The sequence below is a fragment of the Erpetoichthys calabaricus genome, chromosome 5 (assembly GCF_900747795.2).
Source record: "Erpetoichthys calabaricus chromosome 5, fErpCal1.3, whole genome shotgun sequence".
NCBI lineage: Eukaryota > Metazoa > Chordata > Cladistia > Polypteriformes > Polypteridae > Erpetoichthys > Erpetoichthys calabaricus.
Window position 1 is genome coordinate 178,993,482 of NC_041398.2, and position 23,818 is coordinate 179,017,299.

The 23,818-nt window shown below is 39.5% G+C and overlaps 1 protein-coding gene across 1 annotated transcript in view; it reads left to right on the plus strand.

Annotated features, from left to right (window-relative positions):
* The window catches only part of LOC114652832 (cyclic nucleotide-binding domain-containing protein 2-like), a 187,343-nt gene that overhangs the window by 104,275 nt on the left and 59,250 nt on the right, over positions 1 to 23,818 (plus strand). The window contains exon 12 of the mRNA XM_028803142.2: positions 762 to 844. Coding sequence (XP_028658975.2) covers positions 762 to 844 — 83 coding nt within the window. The remainder of the gene's footprint in view (positions 1 to 761; positions 845 to 23,818) is intronic.

Genomic DNA, 23,818 nt, shown 5'->3' on the forward strand with positions numbered 1-23,818 from the left:
ATAGCTTACTGCTCCATCTTGTGGATGAAAATAAAAACAGTGATGCAATGGTGGCAGCATTGGGCCCCCACAAAGAACAATTCTGTAGAATTTAAAGTCAAACAAACTGCACTCTAGTGTGACCTAAACCTGATTCAAATAGATTTTTTCCAATCTTATTTTGAGCAACAGACAATTGAAAATATACAGCACGGGTAACTTGCTGGGAAATGTTATTTAGAAATATTGGAAGACACATGAGTATGAGAAACCACAAATTTCACAATTATGAAATTATGATAGAGCTTATGTTATAAAAAAGGTAATTAAATTGAGATGACATATTAAGCAATGATGATACCCGTGTGTTTTTCCAGCTAAACTAAATATGCAAAGCAACTGATTATCTGTCTCTGCTTTGCCTTCCTTCAAAATCTTATTATATTTTCATTATATGTAAGTGGTAGTAAATAAGATGATGGGATCTGAGATGCTAATTGCAGTTTAGTCAGGAGCACAAATCATTATTGTAATGGAATCATCACTTTATTGGAGTAGAGGAAGAAACCATCAGTCATGTAGCTTTTCAGACATGCTTACTAACATGCATTTTACAGTTGTGCAAAAATACTGTTCTCAAAATGTTGTTCTAGAAGTGGATCGATGCTACTTTATTTATTCCTTATTGTAACTGAAGTCATTAAATAGCACTGTATGTTGGCTTTATTGCATAGTGAAACTTGTATAGTCTCCTTTTTTAAAGTGTTTTCTTTTTCCTGTAGGACCATCCACATGTTCCTGTGCTTTTCCTTTTCATCATCAGACAAAAGCACAATTTAAAGTTCAAAGCAATGCAAGACCCAAGGTAAGAGTCATTATTTATGCCTGTAACTTTTTATAAGCGGGTGGCACAGTGGCGCAGTGGTAGCGCTGCTGCCTCGCAGTAAGGAGACCTGGGTTCGCTTCGCGGGTCCTCCCAGCATGGAGTTTGCATGTTCTCCCCATGTCTGCGTGGGTTTCCTCCGTGTGCTCCGGTGTCCTCCCACAGTCCGAAGACATGCAGGTTAGGTGCATTAACGATCCTAAATTGTCCGTAGTGTGTGCTTGGTGTGTGTCTGCGTGCCCTGCGGTGGGCTGGCGCCCTGCCCAGGGTTTGTTCCTGCCTTGCGCCCTGTGTTGGATGGGATTGGCTCCAGCAGACCCCCGTGACCCTGTGTTAGGATATAGTGGGTTGGATAATGACTGACTGACTTTTTATAAGGCTTAGAAATCTGTTCTATCTAAGTCAGGTGTCTCCAACTCCGCTCTTAGAGTGCCACAGTGGCTGCAGGTTTTCATTCTAACCCTTTTCTTAATTAATGAACAGTTATTGCTGATAGATAACTCTTCTGCCTTAATTTTATTTTGACTTTGAAACTCAGTTCCCTTAATTATTTCTTTTTTTCTTAAAAAGACAAACAAAAATGAGATACAAAACAAGCAAACACTGGCCAGCTAAATTGCATCCATCATACAATATCTAAAAATATAGAGAGGTGAAGATAATAATAATAATAATAATAATAATAATAATAATATTTTTATGCTCAAAGCACTTCACAGAGTCTCGGACAGAAGAGCGGGGTATATGTAACATTGGATACAAATATTTTTGCATAGAACACTAAACAGATAAATATAGGATATACAAAGCATTAAATAGAATAAAAGGAAAATTAAACCAGAGTAAAATACTAAATTCAATACTAAAAGAAATGCTTGAGAAAATAACATAATTTGTGATATAACACACATAAAGCATCCTGAGCATCTTGGCAGACAGGTAAACTGAAAGAAGGGGCAGAATGTTAGATTAAGTTAATAGCTTTCCTGAGCACATGAGTTTTAAGTTGCTTTTTAAAAGAATGAATTGAGTCAGCTGATCTCATTAATTTCGGGAGGTCGTTCCAAAGTCTGGGCACTATACAGCTGAAGGCCCTGTCACCCATAGAGTGCAGGTTATTGTGGGGTATAACAAATTGCCAGAATCAGAGGACCTTAGTGGGAGAGCAGGGCCATAGTGATGGAGAAGGTAACTGATGTAGTCAGGTGCAAAGCCATTTAAAGCTTTGTAGGTTAATAAAAATAAATTTTACATTCAATCCTGTATGACACAGGAAGCCAGTGAACGTGAAGCAGGATGGGTGTTATGTGCTCGCTGTAGCTGGTTCATGTTAGCACACTTGCAGCAGAGTTTTGAATTAACTGGAGCTGTGATATAAGATTTGAAGTGGCACCTGCCAGTAGGGAGTTACAATAATCGATGTGATGTGATGAAAGCATGGACAAGTTTCTCAGCATTAGAAAAGGAGAGGAATGACTGAACATAGGATATGTTATGGAGGTGAAAGTAAGAACATTTCTTAATATAGTTTATGTGGGTGTAATAAGAAAGGGATAAATCAAAAATGACACCAAGATTCCTTACATTAGAAGAAGGTCTAATTAAACCTTGCAAATTAATCTGTACTTTAATTTAATTTTAAAAAGACATGTTCCATCCAGGTTTTAAATTCACTGAGAAAGCTCTGATGAAGTTTCGTTTCTAACATTGAGAGTTGAGTATCATTTGAGTAAAAATGATAAACAAATCCAAATATGGCAAAGGGGAAGCATACAGATATAGAAGAGTAGAGGGCCGAGAACAGAACCCTGAGGAACCCCTTGTATGAATGGCACTGTGCTGGACCTGTTGTTGCCAAGACTAACAAACTCTTGCCTATCGGTCAGATTGGACTTAAGCCACTGGAGGGCAGTACCAGAGATACCCATTATGTTTTCCATTCTAGACAGTAGAATATCATGTCTGTTGAATGCTGCACTAAGATCTAACAAAATTAATATGCTGGTTTTTCCAGAGTCTGCTGCCATAGGTAAATCATTACTTACCCGAAGCAGAGCAGTTTTGCTGCTGTGCTGTGCTCTGAAACCAGACTGAAAGGTTTCCATCAATTTATTAGAAGTTAAGTAATTGGTGGGTTGGGAGGCTACAACACTCTCGAGCACTTTTGACAGAAAAAGTAAGTGAGAGATAGGCCGAAAATTGTTAAGATTGTCAGTATCCAGACCAAACTTTTTTAACATTGGGGTTACAGAACGATTTTAAAAGTGGTTGGCACAAAGCCAGTATCAAGGGATGTATTTATTATGGTTGTAACAAGATTATAGTATGAAGGTAGGGTTTAAAAAGTGTGGTGGGGATGGGGTCCAGTACACTAGTAGTCGGCTCATCTTAAAAAACAGATCATTAAATCAAATGCAGATGTGACTGGTGAAAATTTAGGAAAGCAGCTAGATGGAATGGGAAGACAGGGAAAGATATAAATTTGATGATGGAGTTATGTTAGTTGAATTATTAAGATCTTTAATTTTATTGCAAAAAAAGTGAAGGAATTTTCACATACTTCTAGAGAAGAGATAATTGGACCAGATGCAGGCAGAAGTAGTTTATTGACTACGGACAACAAAACCCTCTGGTTTTCATGGGCACTTTGTATTATTCTGCCATAATGTGTGTTCTTAGCTGCAGTTACTACATGTTTGTAAGCTCTTTGATGGTCAGAGAAACCCTGGATATGAACAGTGAGACCAGTCTTACGTGATATTCTCTCAAGGCATCGGTCAGCTGCTTTCATTGACCGTAATTCTTAATTATACAATGGAGCTGAATGCTTAAAGGAAACCTCCTTATGTTTTAAAGGAGCTGTATTATCTAGTGCTGAAACAAGGGCTAAGTTATAGTAGTCAACAAGACTATCTATCATTGATGGAATAGGGGATCAGGGAATCCAGCAAGGATAGAGTGTGACAATATGGGTTCTGCTCCACGCTCCCATCGGCTGTTAGGGAACCCTTGAACCCAACACCGTCGGTAATGTCATCAATGAGTTAGACAGTGGGGCAATAACAATGAGCAAGGGGATAGTAGAAGTGCAAAAGTGCTTTTATTAAAACAACAATCTAATGTTCAAACAAAACAGTGTTCATATTAAATTGCTGTGCAGTTCAAATGTCTTCATTAAATAAATAATCCATAAAAAAGCAAGTGAAAAACCAAACGAACAAATGTGGAGGTTAAAATCCATTAGGAAAACTCTTCTAAAAACCATGAGGTAAAAATGTCACAGGAAGTAATATGTTAAAACCAAAAGCCCGGTGTCTTTTACCTGGCAGCTCTCCTGCTTCTCCCATCTGGGCCACGCAACAGGAGAGTTGCCCTTTCTGCAGCTGGCCTTCTCTCCACATGACTGATCTGGATGCTCCCCGATCCCTGGCTTCGGTTCCGCTCTCCCGATCGAGACTTGGCTTTAATCCCAAGGGCCAGGACGCTCACATTGGGACTCCTACATCCAAGCCTCCCGACTCCCGCTGCCTTCTTGGCCTTACACGGCCAGTGGCCCTTCACTGGTCACCCCCGCTACTCGTTCACTCAGCGGGAGCGACCACTACTACGACTCCTGGGTGTCGGCCTAACACCCAGGCTTCCACACAGCTGCCTGCGAGCGCTCGCGCGCTCATCCGCACCGGCTTTCTAGCCTTCCTTCCTGCTTCCTTCTGCCTCCCCCGTTTCCTTCTCCTTTCTCTTTTTTGTTCTTTTTCCTCTTCTTAACCTGCTTGCGCTTCTCTATATATGCGGAGAGGACATGGCAGCTGCAGCCCATTAGCCACAGGAACAATCACGGATGTGGGCAGTCCCTCACCTGTGCACTTGGGTGAGAAACGCCCACACCGCAGATCGCCCTGCGGCTCGCTACAGTCACGACGCCCCCTCGCTAAGCCGTGAGCGCGGTGATTATTTATTTAAAACAAAACGGCCTTTGCTGGAAGAGCTGTGGACCCATAACACCACATAGAGGGACAGATATTTTTAAAGTTTCTGAAAGAAATTTGACGTTTACAGTAATGCTGATCTGTACAGGTCCACAAAACATTTTGAATAACGAACATCAACAATTTTGGAAATATCAGTTGAGGCATAACAATAGTACAAACAAGCCATAGATTTTAATAATGGGTTTAATTAACAACAAGAATTGGCTTCTAATAAAAAAATACTGGTTGGAGTGAAATTGTTTCGAGTTTGAGGCTCCAACTTAGCTGATCATTTGTTGGCTCACTTTGCATCTCGTTTCTGTTTGTGTGTTGTATAATGCCAGACATACACTGTGTGATTTATTGAAATTGTGAGTAAGCGACTACTCGCATTGCATGATTGATTCGCCAGTCGTATGTGTGTTCACACTGTATGAGCACATTTAGTCCGATTGATATGCCGCAACGTGGGTGCTTAGGCTATATGTGCAAGTGGCCCAGATGGTCAGTTTTACCTGTTTAAAAAATCATGATGGCCACAGGCTGCTCAAAATGTAAACAAACAAAAAAGCTGCATGGATGACTTTTTCCTTATTGTGCTCTGAAAGTACAAAGGAAATAAAAAGGCATCTTGGACACGCGGATAGCTGAGGCAAAGACAATATGGTCTATCTATTTTACAGTGTCTATGTAATTCACCATTGGTGTGTGTTTACTTTGGGTTAGAATTTAGGAAAAGGTCAGGGTCCCCATGAGCTCCATCCACAGCACTGCAAATTGAGCTGTCTGTTTTTTTTCTCATGGGTGCCCAGTAATGCATGGGCCATTGCCACTAATTTGTTTGGGCTATTTCCTTTAGAGGTCCCCTCATATTTTAAGCCTGTTGGAAAGCATGTTTTTAGTTGGTTTGTCCCTTTTCTCTCTGCCTTTTTGCTCTCTTTATCATTTATTAGATTTGGTTGTATTTGATATTTTAAGGTTTGGATTAACCTCACGGTGGTGGATATTAATTTTAGGATTAGGGTTAGATTCTGCTGGTTGTTTTGCTGCAGGTTAAGATTAGGGTTTGGGTGATGGTCAGGTCTGAGATTCTGTTGTTGGGGTTAGAGTTCCAGTAAATGTACCCAAAGATACTTTAGTCATTGGCAATTTAGTTGTATGTATATTGCTATATGTTAATTAACTTTTAGAAATCAAAAAAGTGAAAATGAGCATGATATACAATTCACTGCGGTTGCTGCACAATAAATCTGTAAAAATTTGACAGTGACATCAAAAAATCGGCACACACTACAAGACAGTGGACTGAAATTGCTGACATGGCAGAAATTCTTCCAATTGTACAAAGGTCCATTTGTGAGACCCAATAATTCATCACAACTCCTCTCCTATTGTATTTGAAATGAAGGCTGATGCACCTGAAATTTGGGCCAAAATCAGTCAGCAACTCTGTCTTTAAAAGGTTACTGCTAATGCTGAATATTAATAGTCTGGATTGTGAAATCATTTGCACTAAAGTGGTACAACTCTTTACACTGACAGGTTGTTACAACATTTCATTCATTCCAAACCAGAACTCAATGGTGTATGGGTTTGCACTTACAAATGACACAAATATACAGTATATACACAAACTAATCATTGTGTTTAAGGAAAAATGAGCACCAAAGAGTTAGGTTAAGTCACCCAGGTTCATCTGAATAAAGAGAGCAAATATAAGATTTAAGTCCTTCTAAAATAATATCTGCTTCACTCCTGTGCAGAGTAACAATCTCCAATATTCCACTCCATATTGAGATGTCTCTAGATTTACAGCAGGTGCCCATACTCTGAAAACAGGCTAATGTTATTCCAATAGAAAAAAAAACTATATTCCCAAAAACATTAACTGATTTCAGACCAGTGCCTTTAACTTCTCATTTCATGAAAGCCTTTGAGAGACAGCTACTTAACAAAACCAAGGCCAATCCAGACCCTTACTAATTTGCATAAAGAGATGGGTAACATTTTAGTTTTAGTACTGCAAAAATGCATCTCTTACTTATTTACTCTTATGCAATAAGGCCTTAATAAAGTCTTGTTTTGGTTTTTATAATACTTATAAAACATCAGTAGATGGGCTATTTATCTCTGGGCAGTGTGGCAAATTGACATGATGGTAAAATTACTTGTTAATATAAAGGATTCACAAGTTCTATAACTAAACGTAACATTAAGAGAAACGTATCTCAGTTGAGCCCCCTCAGACCACTCTAAAGTGAAGTTTTGTAGTCGGTCTTTGTTAAGGTCTTGTTACATGCGAGTAATTGAGTAATAGATGCATTTTCGGAGTGCTTAAACTAAAGAATTGCCAAGAGCAAAGAAGAGGGCTATAGCAACACTTCTCAATCTACTATAACAGCACTTAGAAGGACACAAAAACAACGCAAGACTGCTGTTTATAGATTTCTTTATTGCTTTCAATACATTCCATCCACACATTTTAGTTGATAAATTCTGTATGGACCCTAACTTGGTGGGGTTGACTCTGAACTTATTAAACTAACAGAACACAAAAGTGAGTGTTTTTCCTAATAGTCACAACACATCTATTGGATCACCTCAAGGCTGCCATCTGTCTCTGTCTTCTGTTTATCTGGCACACAAATACCTGCAGGAGTTCACACAAGGACAGACATATCCTAACAATTTGCAGACAAATCTGTCATTGTGAGTCTTTTACAAGATAAGGAGGACAAACATGGATCTGTTGTTGATGAGTTTGCTCAATGGTATAATTGTTCCTTTTTACAACAGAATATCTCTAAGACCAAGAATATGGCTATAGATCTTAGGTGCTCCCCCTTTTCACTCTCCCAACAGTAATTACAGAGAAAACTGTGGACATGGTGGAGCAATACAAATATCTAGGGGCAATCGTTGAAACTTTTTAACAGCACAGAACAAATGTGTAAGAAGGGGCAGACATGGCTATTATTTTGTGGGAAACTCAAGCGTTTCAAAGTGGACAAAACCATAATGACACTTTTTTTAAGACTTCTGTTTAATATTTTTCTATTTTCGTGTTTGCCATTATTAAGAATATAAACTATCTTAACAACATTATGTGGACAACAGGGGGCGTACAACTCCCCAAACCTAGGACACAACAGACACTGAGCCCAAGTCCAGCACACAACACACCTTTATTAAGCGTGGGAAACGTTTTCCCCTTGTTTCCCACCTTGTACAGCACAATACAATAAGCTCCAATACACTGCCTCTTTCTTCTTCTTTTCTCTCTATTCTGTCTCTTGTCCACCTCCACTCCTCCTTCCACAAGCTTTGTCCTCATTAGCCAACTCTGGCTTCCTGAATTGAGTGAGGTGGCCCCTTTTAAAGAGTAACCAGAAGTGCTCCAGGTGTTCCGCAATCTCCTTCTGGCCGCGTTTCCAGGTGTGGTGGCAGCCATTCTCCACATACTGCAGCAGGGTTGAGTTTCAATGCTTCAAACCCGTGGTACTGTAGCAAGCCCAGGAGGTGGGGATGGGGGGTATTGCCTTCCGTCGCTGTCAATTAAAATTGTAAAAATTAGCAATAAAGTTTTGAGTTTGCAGCAGACCTCTGCTGTGGAAATATATTTCAAATAGTTTAGAATGGCCAACTAAATTCTGTCAGACAGTAGCCATTATCTTTTTCCTTAATTTTAGTTGTTGCCATCAGGCTGAAGATTTAGGTTCCTAAAGGTAAATAGCAACAGATGTAAGAATTTTTTTTATTCTCCAAACATTCTTGAATTCTGTTTCTCATAGAGATGCTGCTGAATTCTAAATATTTTTTATTAATGGCAATTTCTCTTCTTTGCACTAATCTTGACTGTGTGTGCTTCTGATAACACTAGTTCTCAGTAGTTATGTCTTGGCTTTCTTTCTTGTATCTGTGTAACAGTGCCTTATGTTGTGTATTTTTCTGCTTCAAATAATTTTCCTCCTGGGTTAATAAAGTGTGCCTAACCTAAGTGGGGCAGAATGGGGGCTCTGAAGCTAGGGATCTGCACCGGCAATTGAAAGGTTGCCAGTTTGAATCCCTTAAATGTCAGAAGGGTTTGTTGGGCCCTTCAGCAAGGACCTTAACCTGCAGTTGCTTTAATAATAATAATTCTTTGCATTTATATAGCGCTTTTCTCACTACTCAAAGCGCTCAGCGATTGCAGGTTAAGGGCCTTGCTCAAGGGCCCAACAGAGCAGAGTCCCTATTGGCATTTACGGGATTCAAACTGGCAACTTTACGGTTGCCAGTGCAGATCTCTAGCCTCAGAGCTACCACTCTGCCTGTTGTCCTGGGTATGACGTTAATCTGCATCCAGCCCTGAAAGCAGGTCCTGCAACTTACAGGGAAAACTTGGAGGTTAGTGGCAGGATTGGCACTCCAGACACAGTAAAAAAACCTCACACTTTTCCAGTGTGGTACTGGGGTGTCATCCACTGCACTCAGGGCCCAGTCCAGGCTGTTTGTTGTGTGGGTGGTGCGGCAACACATTATCAGTGCATACTCCCAACCCCCACCCCTTTCTCTCTAACCAAATCAATTGAAATAATAGTAAAAAAAGAAAGGTAAAAAGAAGAACATTGCATATACTGTAGGTTGTCCTTTAATACAGCTTTGCTCTGTGTCACTTGATTACCTTTTTTGTCAGACAAGCAGACATCACATGAAAGCACCTCGAACAGCGGTATTCAAGTCTGGTCCTGAGGGTTTACATTGGCTGTAGGTATTTGCTTTAACAAGATTTTTAATTAGACTCCATTTATTTACTGCTAAAGCAATATGTTTTTTGGGATTAGTTTTAGTTACCGTATATACTTGTGGATAAGTTCTCCTGCAGATAAGTCAAGACTTGATTTTACAGTATAATTTCTGGTATTTTATAATGTTGGTCGTATAAGTCGAATGCGGAAAATTCACGCTATTGGTCCAAGAGATTATGATATGCTAACTCCTACCTGAGAGAGTAGCCACCGAGCACACAACCTTTTTTTTATATATAGGTGAGGCAATGCGCTGTATCAGTGTGTGCTCCTAACCTCTCTCACTCTCTATTTTGCCTGAATACATGAACTACTCCAAATAAACGTTTACACTGATTTGTGTTTTTGGCATCTCACACACTCAAACACCTTTATCGTAAGAGCATCCCTTATCTACGATGGAGTGTTCGATCAGAAGAAAATATGAAGCTGGTTTTAAATTAAAAGTCATTGCAGTAGCGAAAGAAATTGGTAACTGTGCTGCTGCAACAAAATTCGTCTGAGAAACTGATGCAACATCTGAGGCAAGAAGATGTAAAATAAATAAATAAATAATTTAAGTATCGCATTTTTGAATGGGTATACAAGTCGGGGTCTGATTTTATTATTCTTTTTTTTTGGGTTTCAAAACCCGACTTATACATGAGCATATACGGTAATTTGTTTGCTACGACTCTGAACCATTATTGCCTATTTTATTTTTAAATAGATGCCTTAAGGTTTTAATTGTTGCCTGTTTTCTTAACCAGTCACCAGTTAATAATGAGGTACAAATGGCAAGGGGACCTCCAGCTCTCCAGCTAATGTGCTCCATTTAAACCTGTGCACATGCATCATGAAGTATCTGTGTTAATACAATGTTTCGAAATAAATGAGTAAGAAGGGAAGTGGTACAAATCTGTTCAAGACCACAAAATATATAGATGATGTTCTCAGAAAATGAAAAATGTACATATGATAAGGATTTGTCTTGGAAGAATTGAGTGAAAAGTCAAGCAAAATGACACCTTTAATTGGCCAACTAAAAAGATTACAATATGCAAGCCTTCGAGGCAACTCAGGCCCCTTCTTCAGGCAAGATGTAATCAAATTACATCAATTACATCTTGCCTGAAGAAGGGGCCTGAGTGGCCTTGAAAGCTTGTATATTGTAATCTTTTTAGTTAGCCAATATAAGGTGCCATTCTGCTTGAATTCTCACTACACTCACAATGGCTCACACAGTACACTACCCTAGTACTCTTGGAAGAATGAAAGCACTAAGAAGCAATACAATTAAATACCAAGTTTCATTATCCACTAGGACTGGCTGTTGTCACTTCAGATCTCCAGGACCGCAGTTGACCAAAAATTTTGAACATGGTGGTACAATAGCTCGTTAATGTACGAACGCATGTTAAAAAGTAATCTAAAACACCTAACTAAGCTCATACATTTATTTGAAGGCTTGAATGTTTGAATTAGGTGGTGGGGGCTGTTGTGCAAAAGGCCCCTTTGTTGTTAGAAGCCTAATCGACCATTAGATTGACAGAATTCACATTTTATCTCAGCACCAGAAATGGCTGCTGTGACAGTAGGGGGCGCTGTCGCACCTTCAAACCCACAGACAACACATCCAGACACTAGGTAAAATTCCCAATGATGAATTTATTATTACAATAATGTGCACAAAGCACCTCCACCTCCACTATTCTCAATAATAAATCAATAATAAACAATAAATCAACAATAATCAATAACAAATCCTCCTCTCCACCCAGCAGCTCCGTCACACTCCCACCCAACTCTGGCTCAGCCTGCTGGGTTTCCCACAGTCCTTTAAATAGTCCTTGACCCGGAAGTGCTTCTGTCCTTCAGTCCATGTGATGCCATAGCACTTCCGGGTCAGATGAAAACTCTTCTTTCAAACATTTCTTCCATCCTCGTGACGAGGTAGCACTTCCGGGCTATAATAGAAACACTCGTGCCTACCTGCAGCATCCCCTGGCGGCCCCCACAGTATCCAGCAGGGCTGTGCAGCCGAACTCCATTGTCCATAATGCCCTGCTGGAATTCGGGGCACCTCCATGTTGCAGGGAGGACTCCCTCTAGCAGCCTGGGGGTGTTGGCCAGGATAAACTGCCAGCCATCCCTCACACTTCTATTGAATAAAACCTGAGTTTGACCCCTGCCACTGCTGTTTCAGGAGTGCAAATGTCTTCTTGAGCAAATTCCAGACGAGTGACATTTTCAAACATAACAATAACTTTGTCAAGCACTATATTTCCGTGTCATCTTAGGACCATTCTATTCATTTTTCGAACTTGGCATCAAGGCATCAATTCTACATCCAAAAGAAGTCAAGCCACATAGCTGCTGATCCCTATCAGCTGCCAATCTGTTTCCATGCCAGTTCTTTACCAAAGGACCAAAGAGATGAAAGTCACTTAGTATCAGGTCTTCGCTGTGAAGGAGATGATCCGGTAGCTCACATGCAATGTGCCGTAACAATTCATGAGTGCTGTTCCCAGGAGTGTTTTTGCGACATAAACTGCTGAGTCATCCACCTCCACCAGCTGCAAATAAATTAACAGGGGCTGTGCCATTGGAACTCAGAATGAGATCACACTATGCCCTTCTATTTGTCCATGTTTTGAGGTGTCCTGCCATCTTCAAAGTGATATGAGCAGCAGTAGGCATTGAATCACACTCTGATGTCTGAATCAAAACCACATGTATTGTATTAGTAACAATGCCTATTCAGGCAAATCACACAGACTCTGAGCTTCACAGACTTGTTGCTCTACGTTTTACAATACCTTTGTAGTATACTCTTGAGCAAAGTCATGCAGAGATCTTTGTGGGGTATGCGACAAAGAAATAATCTGTAAGTAATAACATCTTTTTGGTACCTTCTTCAAGGCAGCTGTGGGATAATAAAACACAAATCATTTTATTTAGTTTATGGAAAATGTTTTCTGAACTGTGATGGACTATCAACTGGTGGAGAGGTGGTTGTGCTCTGTTTGTGATAACAGGCGGTGTCTCCCATGATCCTGAAATGGAAATAGCAGGTTGGGAAAGTTAACACAGGTTTATTTTGTGTGTTTATTTCCTTAATGTAAAATGTTATACTCACACAGTTGTGAAGGATCATTTTATTGGCATTTTTGCATTTTTCATTTAAAAATTACTAGCTGAAATACCCAGTGTTGCCTGGGAGGAAAATAAAGTGCTTTTTTTTTTCCTTTTAATTGTTTGAGAAAAATATAATTAAAAAAAACACAACTTTAAAAATAAAAATAAATTAACAAACAATGAAGACTCACTAATGTGCTTGTCTTGTGGTCTTGTGTGCTTGTTATCATCCAGTTGACGCTCAGAACTCTATTTAATTTCAAAAGCAACAGGGGCGCTGTGGTGCTCAAACATAAAGAATGTTGGCAGTCGCCTCCAATTCGCCCTCTGGTGGTCGTTCTGAGTGTCAACTGGATGATAACATGCATACAAGACCACAAGATCACCCCACACCCTACCCAGAAGAGGGTGGATTAGTGTTGATTTCACCCTAGAGTATTTTTAGTCGACCAATGAGAAACATATGTACCAAGTTTCAGGAAAATCGCTCCAGCTGTTCGGAAGTGATGCTGGAACATACATACATACACTCACACACACACACACATACATTGACTTTTATATATGTAGATTATAGCTAAAAATAAAGGCTCGGATTAACTCCTGTACGTTACATATTTTAGTGAGAAGTTGAAGTGCATTTCATTAGTAATTCTTTAAAGCATTGTAGCTGATTTTGGCCAGTTTTATTAAAGTGTCACTGAAACGTCACAAGCTTAGCCAATCAAGTTTATTTATAGCTATCGTGTTCATGCACAATTAGGATGAAATTCTTTTCAGTTCTTAGAATGGTAGAGATCAAGTACGATCTTTGTGTTAGGGCTTAGCAGAAGAATAGTCAAAGTCATTTAGCAAGATCAGCACTTTAACATTACCTCAAGTATGAAAGTACAAGTTACTCTAAATGTAAATTTCAAAAGTCACACTAAATCAAAAACAGATTAGATAGATAGATAGATAGATAGATAGATAGATAGATAGATAGATAGATAGATAGATAGATAGATAGATAGATAGATAGATAGATAGATAGATAGATAGATAGATAGATAGATAGATAGATAGATAGATAGATAGATAGAAGTAAATATAAAATGCTACAACTTATATTATACACACACAAGTACACTCACGCGCCTACACACAGAGAGATGGTACTGAGCATAATAATTAACTGTAACCTATGATGAACGTCATTTTGGATTGTACATCCCCAGCCCCTCTCTTTTTAAACAGATATCATTTTTTAAAAAGGGCCTTACCGGTTTCCGAGTAATAGATCGGAGAATCAGCTTGGAAGTATCGACCTAAGGATAAAATTTAGGGATTCAGCAATACGTTTTTTAAAGCATACTCATTTGACGCGTATAATAATCAATAATATGCCATACCGTGATCTTGACTAATCTCCAAGGGGAAATTCACATACTCTAGCAGCAGCATACTGATAAAAACAATATTAATTAAAGAGCAGTAAAAGTGCAGTGCAAGTTAAAAAATGCAAGGTGGAGAGAGCGCGGCAGATATAATAGACAATAATCTTGTATAGTGTTAATGTTTACCTCCCCCCCAGGTGGAATTGAAGAGTCACATAGTGTGGGGGTTGAACTATCTCCTCAGTCTGTCAGTGGAGCAGGACAGTTCAGCATTCAGCAACAGGAATCAACAGAATATCTGGCTGCAGTACTGAAAGAAGGCAGGCTCTTTTGCATTTGGCTGGGAGCTGTTTGGCTGGTGGTTGTGGTTAGTGTTGCATTCCTTGCCTTAATTTCTAACTTTGTTCTTTTTGCTATGTCTATTCTGTGTTTTTGGTCCTGCTGCATTTGTTATTAGAACATTAGAACAATCTAGACAAGAACAGGCCATTCGGCCCAAAAAAATTCAATTTTCCTATCCACTTCATTCTTCAAAAATAACATCCAGTCTAGTTTTGAAGGTCCCTAGAGTCCTGCTGTCTACCGCACTGCTTGGTAGCTTATTCCAAGTGTCTATGACTCTCTGTGTAAAGAAAAACGTCCTAATGTTTGTGTGAAGTTTAACCCTAATAAGTTTCCAGCTGTGTCACCATGTTCTTGATGAGCTCCACTCGATCCACTGTACTAATTTCCTTCATAATTTTAAACACTTCAATCAAGTCTTCAGGCATGCCATGATGGCTGGGACGCAATGTTCCATATGTGTCAGTCTTTCTTTGCAGCAAAATGTCAAATAGCTCTGGCAAAGTATAAAAATTGTCCATGGTTACACAGTAACCTTGATCCAGCAGAGCATCTATCAAAGTCAGCACGGATGACATAGCAACACCGTACTGATTGCATTTCTGATCAAACATTGACCCTTTCCCTGTGTACAGAACCAAATTCCAAATGTATCCTGTTTTAGATTCACAAAGCTTTTATGCCAAATCGTGCTCTTTTTGATGCAATGTATCCATGACAGTCTGCCCTTATAAGCAATGAGACTCTCATTAATGCTGACATCACGGTCCGCAATTTACTACAATCGCCTGGTATATCTCCCAAATTTTCTTCATTTTGGGTGCTGGATGGGTATTCTCATCAAAGTCTTCATTACTGGTAAAGTGCAGATATGTCATAATTAGTGAAAACCTACACTCAGACGTAATTTCTCCAAAGAACAGCAGCACTGGCAACACCTTTACAGCCTGAGTGATTCTTGGTTCTATTGCTTTTGCTGTACAGTTTCCAGAGTGACACTCGGGACTAACGCTTTTAGCGCGGTTTTCGCAGCCTGAGTAATGCTCTGGTCTAACACTAAGGAGGTTAAGGCCTACCCAGACTGATGCATTGTTATTTGCAGGCAATTGTTCTTGTATTGACTCTTGACTGTTTAATAACCCTGTTTTGTATGCTCCTGTTAACTTCATTTTTCCATTCACAATATTTAAAATAAAAGTGAATTCTTCTTTCTTAGAAAAAAACAAAACACATTCCTATCACTGTGTGATAATAAATAACTGGCAAAAACAGAATCAAAGTACTAATGCAAATGCATTTTTTAAGAACTGTCAGACAAAAGTACTTCAGAAGAGGAGGCTGTTTAATTCAATACATTTTTCTGGTCAGCTAATACACTAGACATTATTTCCCCAAATCCTTTCCAGATACTTTTAAAGTTATCAAGGTCTCTGTTTCATCTACCTGAGTCAGTAGTTTAGGACACTTTGTGTGCTTCCAGGCCTCTGCCTTAAATGTACTTACCTTTAATTTCCATCTGTGTCCTTGAGTATGTGATTCACTCTCTTCTGAAAAGATACTGCTCAATCAACTTTGTTGATGCCTTTGAGAATTCCAAAAACTGCATTTTCCAAGTTTTCCCTCAATTTTGAACAGTGCAGATCTTATTTAAACTTTTTTCTGACTGCTCAGTAATTCCTATCCCTCAAATTTTAGTGTTCTCTATGAATTTCACAAGTTTACACACTACAGTACATGATCTCAAAATCATTGTCATTAATATTGTCAGGATCTGAAGCTTATTTGGTGTGTTTTAAAATTTTTCCTTGTTACGTTTTTCATTTCCTTACTTTTCACATACTTTCCATTGCATCATTGATGTCTTGATTCATTGCAAAACACATTTTGTGAAACCAGATTGTTAAAGAATGGGAGGGTTTTCCGGGTAATGGTAATTTTTCAGATCATAGCATAAAAAAAACCAAAAAAGGCTCCAACAAAATCCAAATGAAAAGGGTTTTTATTGAGATTGTGTAGGATAACGACTAAAATAAAATAAAAAAGCAAAATACAAAGCAAAACTAGCCTTACTTATGCTTATACACTACTCCTTTAGAGTCCCACCTTGACTCTTGAATTGTGCTTTGATCTGGTTGTCATTGTTCCTCACTCCAAGTGAGCCATTGTCATATTTCCACAACAGAATCTAAGATCATCGAGCTGAGGGTAAGAGGTCCTTTTAAATGGGCAGTGCAAGACCACATTTGGGATCTCAGCTACTTAACCATCCAAAGTTTTCGAGTCATCTCTGACCCCTTGGGAGGAATGCAACCATCCCTGTAGAAGATCAGGCATCCATGTATCTGGCTGGAGCATGGCTGTACCCTTCTGCTTCTGAGTGACCAGGAGGACTAACAATTGGCCTCTTTTCCTTCTCCACACACATTTAGCACCCTGGTTATTGTCCCAGCCTAGCTTTCATAAGGCTCCCCGGCCTTTCATTTTGGCACTGACCCAGTCCAAGGTAGAAAGCCACTGCAGTACATCTCTGCCCCCTGCCAAGAAAATAACCTTTCAGATCAAATTAAAAGAAAACACAACTTGCCACATTTCTATTTTACATGACCTGTCTACAGATTTCACAACACATTGTTACTTCACACTTCAGTGTTTTAGTGTTAAACATCACAGCCAATTAAGGCTGAGTAAATCTGGAGCCAGCATTGAAGGACGAAGGCTTAGCTTACACCAGCAATTCACTTTAAAACCGACAAGAAATATTTTTGTAAATTTCATTAACTGAGTGACTCAATGTACAGAACATAACATGTTTCATAAATTCAATATTTTTGGTAATAGAAATTTATTGACCAGTTTACTTTCCCTTGCTGTTTTATGTCACTAGGGATGAAGATTCAGAAAAATAATATTGTTATTTCCTAAAATAAAACTAGGGTCTATAGAACAGATAACTATGCAGGTACTTAAAGTAAAAAAATACTCATTGTATTTAAAAGACAACACCTAGTAAAATTGTACTTCTCAAAGGTTGATTTTTGATGGATCATTAACTTAAAAGAGATTCTCATTTATGTTTCATTTAAGCATCAGCTTCATCATAGACATTTCTCCTAAAATTCCTCAAACTTCTTTAGAAAAAAAAATTTAGACATGAGATACAACTGAGGTCAATTGAGAATTTGGTTTGGAAAGCATTTTATATTTTGGGAGATCTCTTTCTAGTCTTGTTTTAATATTTATCAAGAACTTCATATTTTTAACTTATTATTGGACTGATGCCTTTATGCCTTTTTGGATACATTTCTTTTATTTTTCTAGTTGAAGCACAGGCAGATGAAGTGACTTGCATGTTGTCGCACAGTGTCAGTAGCAGGACTTGAACCCACAACGTCACAGTTTGAAGTCCAAAGTCTTAACCACCATGCCACTTGTCCCAGAATCAGTACAATCTAATTGGAGCACAGCAATATAAATTAGAAAAACAAATTGTATTGTTCAGTAGCAAGGACTACAGATTTGTAATCATAGTAAAGCATATTATTACCACAAACAACTGTCTATACATTTCATTTGTGACCACCAGGGCGCACACAGCTCCCCAAACACAACAGACAGAGGTGCAAGTCCAGCACGACACTCTTTTAAGCAGTTTTCCACCAAGGCTCAGTACCAAGCACAATCAACACAGTACTAAAGCACAAAGCTCTTTCTCTTCCTTGACTTCTTTTTCTCTTTCTCTTTCTCTGTCGCAGCCTCCTCCACTCCTCCCTGGCAAGCTTTGTCCTCCAACCTCCCGACTCTCGCTCCCAGAATGAAGACAGGCGGCTCTTTTTAAGTTGCACCTGGGAGTGCTCCAGGTGGCTCGTTAGGTGTGGTGAGAGCCCAAAGTAAAGCGCTGCAACTTCCCCTGGCGGCTGCCACGGAAACTTAATAGGGCTGTGCCAGACTCCAACTCCCATGGAGCCCTGTGGGGATCCGAGGTGCCACTACAACCCAGGGGGGCTGCCATCTAGAGCTTCAGGGGAGGCAGTGTCCTGTGAACATCTGCTCCCCCGGTCCTTCCAGGGCCATAGCTGTCCGTCAAACACCATATAGTACTAAGCATGCAACGTAAATACTTTCAAATTGTAAAAAAAAAAAAATGTCAAGACACTACTTGAGCCCATTGTGTGACTTTTGCTGAGATCTCATCTGAAACATAAGAAGAGTCACTTGTGAGAATACCGGGGTATTTTTACTCAGGAGAAAAATCTGAGAACCATGAGACAAAAGAAAATGTCTCCATTTTACTTCTGTCTGATCTCATTGTTGTTAAGGAGAACCAAAAAGTTATTAAGGAGATCTCTATTTTGATTTTTCATTCCTATGGGGCTTGTCTTGCAATTCATCATGTCATCGCCATGTGTATCCTCTTTACTTGTTTTCTTTGTCTCTAGGTTATTTTTGAAGAAAGTCCAAAACATGTAAAATATTCCTGATGTCAAACCAGGCCAGAGAAGTCAAGTCAAGTCAATTTTATTTATAAAGCATGTGTAATTAATATTTATAATATTTTATAAAGCACATGTAATTTAAACAACAGAGTTTGACCAAAGTACCGTACAGCTTCCATAAATACACCAAAAACGTTTAAAAAAATAATATAAATAGTATAAATGATAGTATAACTAAAATACAGTGGTGTGAAAAACTATTTGCCCCCTTCCTGATTTCTTATTCTTTTGCATGTTTGTCACACAAAATGTTTCTGATCATCAAACACATTTAACCATTAGTCAAATATAACACAAGTAAACACAAAATGCAGTTTTTAAATGATGGTTTTTATTATTTAGGGAGAAAAAAAATCCAAACCTACATGGCCCTGTGTGAAAAAGTAATTGCCTCCTTGTTAAAAAATAACCTAACTGTGGTGTATCACACCTGAGTTCAATTTCCGTAGCCACCCCCAGGCCTGATTACTGCCACACCTGTTTCAATCAAGAAATCACTTAAATAGGAGCTGCCTGACACAGAGAAGTAGACCAAAAGCGCCTCAAAAGCTAGACATCATGCCAAGATCCAAAGAAATTCAGGAACAAATGAGAACAGAAGTCATTGAGATCTATCAGTCTGGTAAAGGTTATAAAGCCATTTCTAAAGCTTTGGGACTCCAGCGAACCACAGTGAGAGCCATTATCCACAAATGGCAAAAACATGGAACAGTGGTGAACCTTCCCAGGAGTGGCCGGCCGACCAAAATTACCCCAAGACCGCAGAGACGACTCATCCGAGAGGTCACAAAAGACCCCAGGACAACGTCTAAAGAACTGCAGGCCTCACTTGCCTCAATTAAGGTCAGTGTTCACGACTCCACCATAAGAAATAGACTGGGCAAAAACGGCCTGCATGGCAGATTTCCAAGACGCAAACCACTGTTAAGCAAAAAGAACATTAGGGCTCGTCTCAATTTTGCTAAGAAACATCTCAATGATTGCCAAGACTTTTGGGAAAATACCTTGTGGACTGATGAGACAAAAGTTGAACTTTTTGGAAGGCAAATGTCCCGTTACATCTGGCGTAAAAGGAACACAGCATTTCAGAAAAAGAACATCATACCAACAGTAAAATATGGTGGTGGTAGTGTGATGGTCTGGGGTTGTTTTGCTGCTTCAGGACCTGGAAGGCTTGCTGTGATAGATGGAACCATGAATTCTACTGTCTACCAAAAAATCCTGAAGGAGAATGTCCGGCCATCTGTTCGTCAACTCAAGCTGAAGCGATCTTGGGTGCTGCAACAGGACAATGACCCAAAACACACCAGCAAATCCACCTCTGAATGGCTGAAGAAAAACAAAATGAAGACTTTGGAGTGGCCTAGTCAAAGTCCTGACCTGAATCCAATTGAGATGCTATGGCATGACCTTAAAAAGGCGGTTCATGCTAGAAAACCCTCAAATAAAGCTGAATTACAACAATTTTGCAAAGATGAGTGGGCCAAAATTCCTCCAGAGTGCTGTAAAAGACTCATTGCAAGTTATCGCAAATGCTTGATTGCAGTTATTGCTGCTAAGGGTGGCCCAACCAGTTATTAGGTTCAGGGGGCAATTACTTTTTCACACAGGGCCATGTAGGTTTGGATTTTTTTTTCTCCCTAAATAATAAAAACCACCATTTACAAACTGCATTTTGTGTTTACTTGTGTTATATTTGACTAATGGTTAAATGTGTTTGATGATCAGAAACATTTTGTGTGACAAACATGCAAAAGAATAAGAAATCAGGAAGGGGGCAAATAGTTTTTCACACCACTGTAAATCCTTAAAAAGCTGAAAGGCTTTCAGGCAAGATTTAAAAGTGACCAAAGCTGGTGCTGAGAGTTTGCATGTTCTCCCCATGTCTGCGTGGGTTTCCTCCGGGCGCTCCGGTTTCCTCCCACAGTCCAAAGACATGCAGGTTAGGTGGATTGGTGATTCTAAATTGGCCCTAGTGTGTGCTTGGTGTGTGGGTGTGTTTGTGTGTGTCCTGCGGTGGGTTGGCACCCTGCCCGGGATTGGTTCCCTGCCTTGTGCCCTGTGTTGGCTGAGATTGGCTCCAGCAGACGCCCGTGACCCTGTGTTCGGATTCAGCGGGTTGGAAAATGGATGGATGGATGGAATATTATATAATATTAATTATATATTTAATCATCATCAATAATTAAAAATAAATAAATAAATATTAAATTAATAATAATAATAATTTTTGTGGTGCCCAGCGGGTGCCCATGCCCAGCCGGGACCCCCAGGAGGAGTGGAGGAGGGCTTGTGCCTCCTCCAGGACACGAGGGGGCGTCCTCCCTGGTGGCTTTGGGGACCACGGGTACGGAGCTTGGAAGCTCAACCCTGTAGGGACCCGTGGTCACCGCCAGGGGGCGCCCCAATGCCTCGGGAGTGTTGGCCCTCAGTACTTCCGCCACACCGGGAAGTACTGGGGGGAAGAGACTTGAAGACACCCGGTGGACTTCCGGCTTCACCATGGGAGCTTCCGCCACATAGGGGTGTGGCTATGAGCCCTCAGGATCCACCTGGAGTCCTTCCGGGGGGAATAAAAGGGGCCACCTCCCTCCAGTCAGGAGCGAGAGTCGGGTGGAAAAGGATGAAGCTTGGTGGAGAGGAGTGGAGGCGGACCAAAGACTGAGAAAGGCATTGTGCGTGTGGCCAGGACTTAAGGGGTGATTGGTGCTGAGGCACTGGGTATGTGCACTGTATATAGTATAAATAAACACGTGTGTGGTAAAACCATCATGTCTGCCTGTCTGTGTCCGGGCTGTTACCCACATTTTATATATGTAATTATTCTCATAATTATATTATTATTAATACTAATATATTAATATATTATATATAACTAGGTAGACTATTCCAAAGCTTAGGGGGCAGCTACTGCAAAAGCACGGTCCCCTCAGAGCTTAAGTCTAGATCTTGGCAAGACTAATAATTTCTGGTCTGAGGACCTAAGTGACCATGAAGGAGAATAAGGGTATGTACGAAATCAGTAAGATAAATGGGGGTTAAACCATTCAGAGACTTAAAAACAAACAGTAAAATTTAAAACTCAATCCTGTAGCAAATAGGAAGCCAGTGAAGAGAAGCTAAGACTGGTGTGATGTGATTCTGTTTTTGTGTGCCTGTTAGAAGCCTGGCAGCAGCGTTGTGGACAAGTTGAAGACAAGAGAGGGAAGGCCGATCAACACTAGTGTACAGTGAGTTACAATAGTCAAGCCGGGAAGAGACAAGAGCATGAATTAATTTTCCAAAATCATCTACATAAAGAAATGGCTTGACTTTAGCTAATAGCCTCAGGTGATAGAAACAGGCTTTAACAATGGAGCCACTTTGTTTATCAGATTTAAGGGCATTATCAAATATCACAACATGAGTTTTTGCAAAGGGTTTACAGTAAGTTGTCAAAGGGCCAAGATTTCTTGCTTGAGCACAATTAAGCACACAATTTCTGTTTTTGTCATTTAAACTAAGAAGATTTTGTGACATTCATATTTTAATGAATTCCTGAAATTCCAATAAAGGTTTAAGAGAATTTGATTTGATCTCTTTCAGTTGATTATGTAATCATGTATCATCCAGAGTTCTTATTCTTAATTTTTACATTATATGTTGGTGTCATGGTGACCAGCGCTGAACCTAACCTTCATTCTTAGAAGTATGGTCAGTTTCCCTTTAAATTTGTGTTTCACATCTTGCTAGAATGTTTAAAACTGATTTTGACTATTGATGTTTTATTTTCCAACGAGAATCACACAATTATATATTAAACTGTTTTCAAGTAATAACCATTATGGTAATTTGGAGTTTTAACCAAACAGAATGCATAAAATGATGTGTAACCCTTTGTTTCTATCCTACATAAAGAAAGAGTGTTATAAATTAGATGTTGGGTGTGCATTTTCTAAACTAAGCTCTGCTTATATGCAACAAAAAAACAAACTCACATTGCTGGTTTCAGATCAGGTTTCCTTATTCCCTTCATCTCCAGTCCTCATTTTCATTATTTTCTCTTTTTATCAGTTACTTTTAAAGTTTAACACCAAAGCAAAAACAATTTATGCATTGACAGTCTGAAACAAAAAACATATCAGTTTTGACAGTAAAAACCTGAGGGCAAAGCTGTTGAAGAGGAGAATGGTTGTGCTAGTACTGGCTTTGATACCAAAATAAAACTCTTTGATGACTCCCGATATGCTGATCTACTCATCTGATCAATCAAAGCCTTCCTATATGTACTTTACTTTTTTCCTCTATGACATACGTAATGCGCCTGCTTGTATTTTACTTTTTCTCCAAATCGGAAAGGTGTAACCAATGCCTGCACTTCTAGGTATATGTATCCATAGGTTTACAATTGTTAGCATTTGAATGACGATAGTTTTAAGCAACTTTATTTCCTTCTTAATGAACACTTCTGTCAGGTGTGGAAGAATAATTTTAGGGTAACATAGCCTTCATCTTAAAGAAATAGCATAAATGTGGGAAACCAAAAAAAGATCAAGTGAACAACAAAATGTACACTGAAATATAAGAATTGCTTTAGGAAAAATACTGAGATGGTCAAGTAAATAAACAATGTAACCAGGGCCTTTTGAACCAGAAGAAAAGGGCTTTTAAAGACGGTGATCAGCATGAGCTCAAGCATGTGCAGAAGGAACTCCGAGTCCAGCTCAGGGCGGCGAAGGAGCAGTACAGGAGAAAGCTGGAGCAGAAGTTGCAGAATAACAGCATGAAGGAAGTGTGGGATTTGATGAAGATCATCACTGGCTGCAGCTCGAAGCGGAGTGCCACCATCAAGAGAGATGTGGAGAGAGCAAACCAGATGAACAACTTCTTTAAC